Source organism: Salminus brasiliensis, chromosome 2, assembly GCF_030463535.1.
Source record: "Salminus brasiliensis chromosome 2, fSalBra1.hap2, whole genome shotgun sequence".
Lineage (NCBI taxonomy): Eukaryota > Metazoa > Chordata > Actinopteri > Characiformes > Bryconidae > Salminus > Salminus brasiliensis.
In genome coordinates this window covers 37320739-37331740 of record NC_132879.1, presented here as the reverse complement: position 1 = coordinate 37331740, position 11002 = coordinate 37320739, and the positions used below count along the sequence as shown (strand labels likewise).

General features: G+C 44.0%; 1 protein-coding gene across 1 annotated transcript in view; it reads left to right on the top strand.

Moving 5' to 3' along the window:
* The first annotated feature begins 1118 nt into the window (after positions 1–1118).
* The window catches only part of snd1 (staphylococcal nuclease and tudor domain containing 1), a 165126-nt gene continuing 155242 nt past the window's right edge, over positions 1119–11002 (top strand). Inside the window, exons 1-7 of the mRNA XM_072672570.1 lie at positions 1119–1353; positions 3335–3484; positions 3704–3824; positions 5255–5336; positions 8243–8403; positions 9226–9317; positions 10431–10589. Coding sequence (XP_072528671.1) covers positions 1276–1353; positions 3335–3484; positions 3704–3824; positions 5255–5336; positions 8243–8403; positions 9226–9317; positions 10431–10589 — 843 coding nt within the window. The 5' untranslated portion in view covers positions 1119–1275. The remainder of the gene's footprint in view (positions 1354–3334; positions 3485–3703; positions 3825–5254; positions 5337–8242; positions 8404–9225; positions 9318–10430; positions 10590–11002) is intronic.

Sequence of the window (11002 nt, the reverse complement as noted above, 5' to 3'; positions counted from 1 at the left end):
GTATGCGTATCTGTATCTGTATCAGAGTTCTGGCTGTACCTGTTCCTATAGTGTACTATTGTGTCACGCTGCTGGATGCCAAATTTTCTTCGGAATCAATAAAGTATCTATCTCTAATCTATTTATCTGTCTAATAAAGTACATATATTACATTTTTCATACAAAATCCCTAATAATTAAATAAGTTTGACTGCCATTCTGAAAGCTAAACACAAGTTGAGGGGCACCATAAAATACATCCGTTTTTAAGATGATAAATTTGAGTTTTTGTGCAAAAATACAGTCTTTGCCATTAGAACGGCACTCGAGTGCTTCACCTGGTCACATTTTCCAAACGTCTAAAATGACTTAAATGGTATAACAGTGACAACCAATCCAAAAGATCAGAACTGCCCTATGGCTGATACACAACTGATGCACAAACACTACTGTTTAATAATTCTATTGATTGAAATGTCATCATACATTTTATACAGTGGGTATGTAACATCAGTACGTTTTTTTTTTTTATAAATAAGATTTAATCACATTTTAAATCCATGTTTTTGGATGTTAATTATAATTGTAATACACTTATAATAATATTATAATACACTTGTTAGTGAGTGATCCTATTGTATCAATTTTGACCCCGATTACTTTGGAAAGTCGTTTCATACAGATCTTTAACAAACTGGTTTATATGACTGACAACAGTGAGAGCAGCCAGTCTTGCCCAGGTCAAGGTCTAATCTGATACTAAATGGCCCTCGATTCGCTTATGAGGCAGGAGTCTTCCATATAACGGGATAATCTACGCCAAGACTCAGTCCTGTCCAATGGGAGGTACCTTCCCTTTCCCTGCTACTGCACAGCCTTAGCTTTTGGCCTAGGTTACCTGGCTAACTTAAACAAAACTATCGCTTTATGAAAGACCTCTCGGCTTCGCGCTGCGCCCCCTCCCCTCTCCTCTCCCACCTCGAGCTCTTTCTGCGGTGGGACGCTTTCTACTTTTAAATCTGTGCTGACGTGTCGCACCGTCCCGCGACCCGGATGTTTCCGCGGCGTCCCGCCCACGTCACGGTGAAAGCGCTGTATTCGCGGCCCGCATTCGCTGCTTTGACCCAGGAAGAGGATCTCTTTGACGCGTACATCCCTCGCATGGTTCCGGTTAAGCGAGCGTGATCCGCCGTGCTCAGCCTCTTTTCTCTCGTTTTACTAAAACAGTCGCAGCAGACCCTCGCGTCCCCGCCTGTTTCATCGCCCCCTGAACGGACTCCTTCAAACCCAGCGGACATGGCGACTCCCGTCTCTGGCTCGGCTCAGTCTAGCCCGGCTCCAGCTCCGGCGCTGCAGAGAGGAATAGTGAAGATGGTAGGACCACCACAGCACAGCACAGCACATCACACCACAGCACAGCACTGCACTGCACTAACCCCACTCAACACCACTCAACTTTCTTCACGGACAGCCACAGCCAGTTTCAGCTCCGCTGTCTTACACACTCTTCTCCTCTCAGGCAGCAGCTAGTCAGCAGCTGCTCGCCCTGCCCGGGCTCCTTCTGCAGGGCTGGAGATTCTCACCCGAGTTTCAAACACTGTGACAGAGGTGTTAGCTAGCTCCGCGGCTAGCGAGAACGCGTAGCTGCTTGCCTCATTAGTCTTTAAGTTGTGAGGTCTCTTAAAAATACATTTCCCACATTGCTTTTCAGCGGCGAGGGCTCGGCTCTCTCGGAGTGCTGCCCCAAAGTTTCAGCTGTGCATCAAACTTGTAGGATAAGAGCTTGGGAGAGCTGAGCACTAGCAGCTGGTCAGCGTTACTTCTCCGGCAGCGGCGGCAGCGGCAGCAGCTCCTCTCCAGACTGGTGGTTATAAAGTACAGGACTAGTTAAAGTGTGAGACTTGCAGCGCTGCTAAAGTTGTAAATGCAGTGTTGGTTGACACCGGCTGGTCTCAGGTCAGCGTGCAGCCGGGTTGACTCTGTAGGAGCTGGTCAGACGGAGGAGTTAGGCTCCGTATTTGAACGAGGAGAACCGTTAAGAGTTTTGGCCGGCGGCAGTTTGCTAGCTAGCCGTTCAAGCTAACGAGCTCACACGAGCCGTGTCGGCTCAGCGGCCCGGGCTTTATTATGATTAAGTGCTTGTGTTTAGGTTAGAAATGCTGGTCGTCTTTAAGCACTACAGGTTGGCGTCGAGCTGGAGCTCACACTGCGCACATGGGACGTCTTCCATGCTGAGTGTTTACTTTGCCAGATGTTGAACCGTTACCGCTAACTTACGAGAAACTGACACGTAGCTGTTAGCGGCAGATCTTTGGCCCGGCGGGCGAGGAGCCCTGTGTTGAGTGCGAGTTACGGGGTTTAGTAAAAGGGGGTAAAAGTGAAATACAGTAGTTAAAATGAACAAAAAGCCTTACTTTGTAGATAAATATTTCCCAGTGTTCTTCCCATTTGTTTTTGAGGAAGTTTTGGTTAACGCTACGTTCTTCAGCTGCAGGGGATATTTGATGAATTTCTCAGAAGACTGGCCTCACTTTCCAAACACTAGCACTTTTCAAGGCCAGAGCTTTCTCAACTGGTTCAAAACGTATTTATTTTATTATTTTTTCTTCTAAATAAGTTAAAATGAAGGTTTTCAGCACGTATAAATAAATTCTTTTTATTTTTTATTTTTTTATTTTTTTTGGGCCAGTGCTTCATACATGAGGGGAGTTCTGTCACAGCCCTGCTGTACAACACTGCAGTTTTCACCGGGGACCTGACCTCGAAGTTACACTGCAAAGCACACATTGATTTTCCAGATAGGCTCGCTTCTAGATTAGTTTACATTTTTGTCTGTTTATCATTTTGGTCCTCTGATAAATGCCTGGTTTTAGAATTGGGATGTGCACTTTTAGTAATTGTATTAAAGATTATTCTTGACGCGCTCACTGTTCCCTAAAAATTCCCATTTTGTGTTATCTTGAGTACTCCAGCAAGTGAGTTTACATAGATAAGGCTTTACCTTCTGCTGCCTACACAGGACTACAGAATGCAACTGCTGCACCATTTAAGGTGGATTGGAAAAGCTGAACTTTGATTTCGTAACCCCAGTCAGCAATTGCCAAGGAACTCTCTTGCTGAAGTGGAACTGGGCCTTAATCGTCAGGATCTGTAATGAGCAGGGCTGGGTTTCCCCAAAAGCATCTTGGCACAAAAATGATTCTTGAGTAGACAAACTAGCATCATAGCAAACTTTCTCTATCGTTTGAGATGATCTGAACACTAAGGTACTTGTGTAGAAGCTGGGCCAGGTTTCTTGTCCAGTGTTTAATATGAAGTCATGTTAAGAGAATTTCTCCTGGGTGTCCTCTTGCAGGTCTTGTCCGGATGTGCCATCATTGTAAGAGGCCAGCCGCGAGGTGGCCCTCCCCCAGAGCGACAGATCAACCTCAGCAACGTCCGTGCTGGTGCCCTTGCCCGCCGTGCCATCCAGAACCAGCCTGAGACCAAGGACACACCCGACGAGGTGATCATCAGTGGTGTTCTTAAGCTTGTTTTCTGTTGAGGTTGAGGTTTTGTTTAGCTGTTAGAACTTGACATGAAATCACTGTCAGATCACAATGTCAGATTTTTTTTTTCTTCTAAGAAGGAGCTGTTTTAAAAGTTAATAAATTACAGGGTTACTCCCTCTTGTGGTTTGTGGATGTAACCGCTGATGACTGAGTGCCCTGCTTATGTTTTGCAGCCCTGGGCCTTCCAGGCTCGAGAGTTCCTGCGCAAAAAGATGATCGGAAAGGAGGTGTGCTTCACTGTGGAGATCAAAACCCAGCAGGGTAGGGAGTATGGCATGGTGTATCTGGGAAAAGGTAAGCAACAGCTGTAGTCCTCCTTGTTTTCATATTTTTCAACCACTGAAGGCTCTGGACATTACCAGTATGGTTACCGGTAATGTGTGGGGTTTGCGTTGTTCTTGAGGGGTTTTTGGCAGAGTTGCATGGCATCACATCTGACATTAAGGTCCCGTTAAACCAAATTTTACACCCGTGAACTATAATCACATCAAGCATTCAAGAGGTGTGAATTTGATAGTTCTGTCAAAGGCAACAGGTTAATATTGTTAACACCTTTTCCTAGTTTAACCCTTTGAATCATTCGTAGTTCCAGGCTGAAGCAGCTGCTCAGGTGCTGTATGTTGCTCTGCTATGATCTGTGAATCTCAATTGGCTCCTTACTCCCAATTTAGTGCACTGTATAAGTAGTTCATGTGACTGCTGCTGTGCACAAATGGTGTTTTTGTTAGACCTATAGCTTTTAATTGTTGCAGTTCTGTATGTATGGAGTTTTTTTCCGATTTAGATCTGCCATACCATGAATGACCATGAATGCCCTGAAAGTAGTGGAACGTCTGCTAATGATTTTTTTTTTTTGCACACACTCGAGTGTGATCACCATGAAAGAAAAAGTACTAAAAGAGTGATATGACAGTGCCTGCTCATAACGTTAGCTTGTGTGATCTCTTTTAAGAAGCACCGTCCAGCAGTTAGTTAGCTAGTTGAAAGATGGTGTAATGAGTGTTCCATATGACGAACGCCTGCGTTTGTGAACATTAGCTGTAGAAATTACCATTAGGTTCTTGATTTTGCACAGTAAACTCACCAGTCAGAAACCAAAGTAGACTGCAAGTTGACAAATTACAGGGTACCTCCCTCTTGTGGTTTGTGGAGGTTACTGCTGATGACTGAGTACCCAGCGTTTGTGCTCTGCAACCTTGTACTTTGAAGGGGAGTTTCTGTGCAACCCTATTGTGATATTCCAATACAGAAACCAGTCAGATGGCTCAAACATATAGAGCTGAACCACATGGGCCCTGTCTGCTGCTTAATGCGGACTGTGGGGCTCATCATTGCTACCACCTGTTATTTTGAGTCGCTACTGTCCATCTATATGTGATCTGACATGGCTACACAGTTCTGAGCAGACAGGAGCTCAGAATCTTGGGAAGTAAATGTCTGCTATTAAAATGTGTTAATCTTTCTCTCTCTCTCTCTCTCTCTATATATATATATATATATATGATCGTATAAATCTGGGTGTACTTAGGATCATTACATCCATAAAAACCTCATTCATTAAGCGATGAAAGGCAAGAATCGGTCAGACAAACATGCTGAAGAAGCATTTAACATGCACCATGCCCTGATCTGATGAGCTCCTGGCCCTCTCAGTCTACTCTGAAAGTGCACTTTCTGGGTTTTATCAGTAGTATTAATGTTGCTGTTTTTGTTTCTCCCTTCAGACACGTCAGGAGAGAACATTGCTGAGTCGCTGGTTGCTGAGGGGCTTGCCACAGTCCGCAGAGAGGGTATCAGAGGCAACAAGTAAGTGTGGTTGTGCGTGTGCGAGTTATGCAGTGTCTGAGTGGATGTTCACATTGGAGGAAGACATATCTGGGGTTATTTATTTAGCTTGGGGGGAAAAAAGACAGGCTCATATTAAAAACCACAACCCCCAATCCAACCACTCTTCAGCAGTGGAAAGGCATTTCCAATGCTCTGCCCTGCTTGTCCATTTGATGCACCTATTTATCTTTGTCATGCTACACAGTAACCTTTTAACTCTTTGAGGTTTTATCTTGATTAAACGATGTGTGAGGAGAGTATACTATTAATCACACTCCCTCAGCCCTCAACAGTTCTTTCTGTAGATGATGGTGTGATGTAGGCCTATTCGGAGGAGTGCAAAGGCAAACCGAGCCATGCAGGGACTAGACTGCATATATATATATATATATATATATATATATATATATATATATATATATATATATATATATATATATATATATATATATAGAGATAGACCAGTCCTGCATATTTGGAAACAAATCAAACTCAAAGATCAGATTAGCTTGACCTTGCATTTGGTGTTGACGCCTGGGTAACAGTGATTGTGCTGCTGTTATGGAAGCACCGTTTCCCATAGTTTCGTTTATACTTCCGAACTGGAACCGAACATGTCTGTGATCGGTGAAATGTCATGTGAGCGGTAATGTGATAGCACTGATGTGGAGCAGCGGGAGGGCCTCTTTGTGGTCATGCATGATAAAGCATAATGGGCATAAAGCTGTGATTGTCTGTATGACATTTAAAATGCAGAGGTTGTACTGGCACTAATGGAGATTGCTAATGGAAGGTGTCACTGGTGTTGCGATCTTGTGATTTACACTGGAGATTAACTGCTTTATGGAGTGCTGGCACACTGACGAGAACATGAAATGTGCCACACAAAATGCAGATGTATAGATATGATGCTCTCTTTACATAAGCTAATCACGTCTAACTGTGGGAGTTTAGTCAGAATTGCCCATTTAAGTTTCAGCACTTGAATCCTCACAGTAGCGAAACTGTGACAGATCTCAGGTGCTGGAGGCACCGTGACAGGGTCTGCATCAGTGTAGACCGGCCCCACTCTTTTATGAACACGCACACATTTAAAACGCCTTCTCTTTATCATGTCCTTACCTTCCACAAGCACTGTGCCACCTCCTGCCCTGACAGACTGATGATCAGTCCACCAGTTCCATGCTTAACAGCAAATGGCGATCATCACCCCTGTGCTCAGGCCCCCGGGACCTGAGAACATTACCATGCTCCACTCTCTCTGTCCCAGTTGGAAGGCGAGATTTGGCAGCAGCAGCATCCTTTCCCTTGCTCAGATTTGGGGATGGGCTGCATAAGTGAAAGACAGCTCTTTGGGTTATGTAAAGCGCAGTAGGTGGCCAGTAATTTCCTGCGGTCGAGTGGGATGTTTGAATCAAAGTAATTTTGCATTATGCAGCGTTTGAGCTCGGCTTTGTAACATCCCTTCAGGGGTTTGGAGAATAGACACTCCAAAGCTGAGTTAGTCCCCTTCAACTGGAAGTGATTGATTTAGGTAGGGGTTCTCTCCGTATCAGATGGCTCATTGTTTATTCCAGCCTCACAATCACTGCTCTTTATGCTCATTGATCTCGGAGGCTGATCAAAAGCGATTAGTGCGTAATAGATTCTGAGGGCTTAGTGTCTTATTCCGTTTTTTTTTTTTCTTAACACAGCTGTAAACTGGTTAGTTTCCATCTTTTTCGTCTCTCTCTTTAGCTGTCTGTCTGTGTCTCATCTGTCCTGTGTCGGTGTCACCCCTGTTGGTCTGCCCTCTCTCTCCCGCTCTCTGTGTCTCTCTCCCACGCTCACCCCTCTTGGTTGGTTGCTTGGTCGACCTTGCTTGCTCACTCTGTGACTGTCTATCCACTTCTCGCTCTGTCTCTGACGCTCTTTCACCTCTCTCGGTTGGTCTGTTTCTCTCTGTCTGTGTCCCCCTCTTGGCTGTCTGTCTTGTCTGTGTCTCATTCACCCCTATTGGTCTGTCTCTTGCTCTGTTTTGCCTGCTCTGTCTGGCTGTCGATTCCCCTTTCTTTCTGTCTGTCACTCTTTCACCTCTCTCGTTAGCTTCCTGTCTTCATTTACCCAATTGGTCTTTCTTTCTTTCTTTCTTTCTTTCTCTCTCTCTCTCTCTCTCTCTCTCTCTCTCTCTCTCTCTCTCTCTCTCTCTCTCCTACCCTTCTTGGTAGGTCGGTCTGCATCTCTCTGTCCATTTGCCTTGCTCACTCTGTCTCTTGTTCACCCTCTCTGTCTATCTGTCTTGTCTGTGTCTCCTTCACCCCATTGGTCTCTTGCTCTCTCTTGGCCTTTTTCTGTCACCCCTCTTGTTCGGTCTGCGCCCCCCCCCCCAACACTTCTCACTGCATTAGTTGGGCCTACGTGACTTAAACTGATAGGAGCTTATTAAAAATCTTCTGACGGCAGTCTGTCGTGGTCAGACATTTTAATTCCCCTTCAAGATAATACTGGTTGTTTGAACAACAATGAACCTAATTGAAACATGTGTTGGGGTTTGATAATGAACTAATGTATTTGAAGGGTTTATCAAAAGCTGCTGGGCTCTCAAAGGGGACTGATCTTTTTGAGCCGCCCCGCAATCTGGGCCCCGGCACTCCGAGCGCAGCAAAGACAAACTCGGTTAAGAGTCTTCTGATGGAGTGCTGGTATTTGATCTGAAATGTCAGAAGATGCTTTATTCTATCATGCTCTGTTTTAAATATGCTTTGATATGATGGTCAACTTTTGGTATATACTCAAGTTAATTAGCCACCCTCTGTTGCCTCCATCTCTGCTGTAAAACTGCGGTGAAACAAAGTGAATATACAAGGAGGTGGCTGAGCTGACTGCTGTGTGTATGTGTGTCTCAGTCCTGATCAGGCCAGACTGTGCGATTTGGAAGACCAAGCTAAGTCTTCTAAGAAAGGACTTTGGTCTGAAGGTGGAGGGGCACACACGATTCGTGACCTGAAGTACAGTATCGAGAACCCCCGCAACTTTGTGGACTCCTTGCACCAAAAACCTGTCAACGGTGAGGCAAAGTTTATTATTTCATTTTTTTTTTTTTTTTTTTGGTGTATGACTGCATCACACAACACAGACACAAACCCACACATTTCCCCAGAAAGAGCTCACTTTAATAATAAAAAAAAAATAAAACCCTGGATAACCTCACAAGCTTGGGTGAAGGTCAAGTATAACGCCTCATGTTGTTTACCTGTACTAGTCAGTATGAGTCAGTTTCTAGCTGGGCTGTAAAGCCTTCCATGAGGAAACCTTTTTATTTCATCTTTCAAACTCCTAATGGCTTTCTGCCTCTATCACACCGCGCCACTGTGTCATTCCTTGCGACACTTTCCCCCCTATTGCGTTCCCTCATCCAGATGAGCGAGGGCTTATTTCTCTCAGTCAAATTGAATAGTGACTCAGATACTGTTCAGAGTTGACCTCTGTCGCCCAGCCAGGCGGCACACTGCAAATGAGAGCGAATGGGTTTAAAGAATTGGTTGTGTTCTGCCTTCTGTTCAGGGAATGCATTCAGCATTCAGCTTGAGCTCTGAAGCTGCTCTGCAGAATGAGAGTAGTGACTTACTGGGTGAAGTTTTGGGCGTTATCAGTAAAACTTAGGGTGCCATGTTTCTCCTGAAGGCCTGCTTTGTAAATACAGAATGCTGTCTGCCCTTCAAGACTGAGAAAACCAGAAATTCATGTTGTGTTTGTAGTTGTAACAAGGTTAGCGGTGATGTTCAACAATAGCATAGATTCTGGAGTAATGCCGTTCCTAATGTAGTGTTTGCTCTTAATAACTTGCTGTTCTCTATCTCTCTCTAATCTCTCTTCTGCGTACAACCAGCAATTATTGAGCATGTTCGAGATGGCAGTGTTGTGCGAGCACTCTTGTTGCCTGACTACTACCTGGTCACAGTGATGCTGTCTGGAGTAAAGGTGAGTGTCCAGAGCCCTGTTTTCAGGCCTTTTGTTTATATATAAACACAAGTGGGGAATTCCTCTTTTGCATCCCTCCCAGTCTGATTCTTGAAGACAATTCGTATCCAATCTGTTTATAATTAACACAGCCACATAAAAAGGGTAAGGAATGCCAGGCTGCCAATTAATACTAAACATAACACTTTTACATTCTGGACTGATACTGGTTTATTTACTTTATGCCTAAAGAACATCTTAATAGTTTTGCTCTTTAACATTCTGTTGTGTTTACTTCTGTGTTGCTTATCAAATGTTTTCTGCTAATGTGTTGATTAGATCTTTTCTATATAATTTTTGCACCGATTGAGCGATGCGGTGTGAACTGGGCTTGGGATTTTTCCCCACTGTCTGGGAGCTGTGTGTGTTATAAAACGTAAACTTGGATGTTGTTAATAATTAAATTGCTCTGTATATTCAGAGCGATTTAAAAGATGCTTCAGCTTAAATACTTTCAGGAAGTGGTGCAATCTGTAATCCATAGCCGAAGACAGATGTGTAGGCAGTCTCTACTTATCTTGAGCCTGGCTCTTCCCTCATGTAAAGAGTTTCTAGGATGCCTACTGCAGCCAAAATCCGAACCCACCCATAAGCGTTACTTAGTTTTATCCAAGAGTTTTGCCCTAATAAACCAAGCTTTTGACGACAGTCAATGTTGTTGTAAATGACCAGTGAAATAATCAGTGAAATTAAGAACTTGGACTTGATTACAGCAATAGCAAAAAACCCAGTTGTATATCAGCAGTCATGTCGGATTTGGTTAGGTCCTTTTTTTTGAGCTTTTGGGCTCTGTATGTAACATTTGAGTTTATGCTGAATGTTGAAAGCTGAGACTTTCACCATAACACTCACTCATCACAAGTACACCTGCACCTACAAAAGCGAGCTTGCAAACAGGCGAGCAATTTGTTCCCTTTAAGTTTTCTAGATCCACTGTCAGACTTTTCCACTTAAAATATCGCCTTACTTATTGAGTAATGTCTGTTTAGGACTTATCTAACAGCAATGCAATCAGATTGGGACATCCCTAAAAAGTGTGTATGTTTCCAAGTCATGTAAAATTTTCTTCCGTAGTGCCCAACGTTCAAACGGGAAGCTGATGGGACGGAGTCTCCTGAACCGTTTGCAGCAGAGGCAAAGTTCTTCACTGAGTCCCGGCTACTTCAGAGGGATGTGCAGATCATTCTGGAGTCTTGTCCCAACCAGATAATCTTGGGCACCATTCTCCACCCGGTATGATCACCACTCTCATTTAAACAACATTTTTAGAATTGTGGAACTGTCAGTATTGAGTAACTCATGCAGATTGTAGATGGTAAAGTAAACGTCCAGGATAGAAGAAGGAAGCAAGCTTGAGAGGAACCAGGCTCTAAAGCAGAACAGCAGTACAGTTGATTAGTCATCAACAGTCAGTAGAGGTTGGAGATTTGAAGAGAGCATAGGACATTTTGACCTACTCCAGCGCTTTTAGCAGAAAATCTTTCTCTTTTTTTTTTTTTTTTTCCCCTTTACTTCTTTCAATAGGCCAGTCTCCAGTCTAATCTGTACTGTAAACTCAGGCCCTTACAGTATATAGCAAGTTCCCTTTCAGTCTGACTTTTCTCAGTCAGTGCCCTCATATGGGTAACACTGGGCAACCTTGTTAT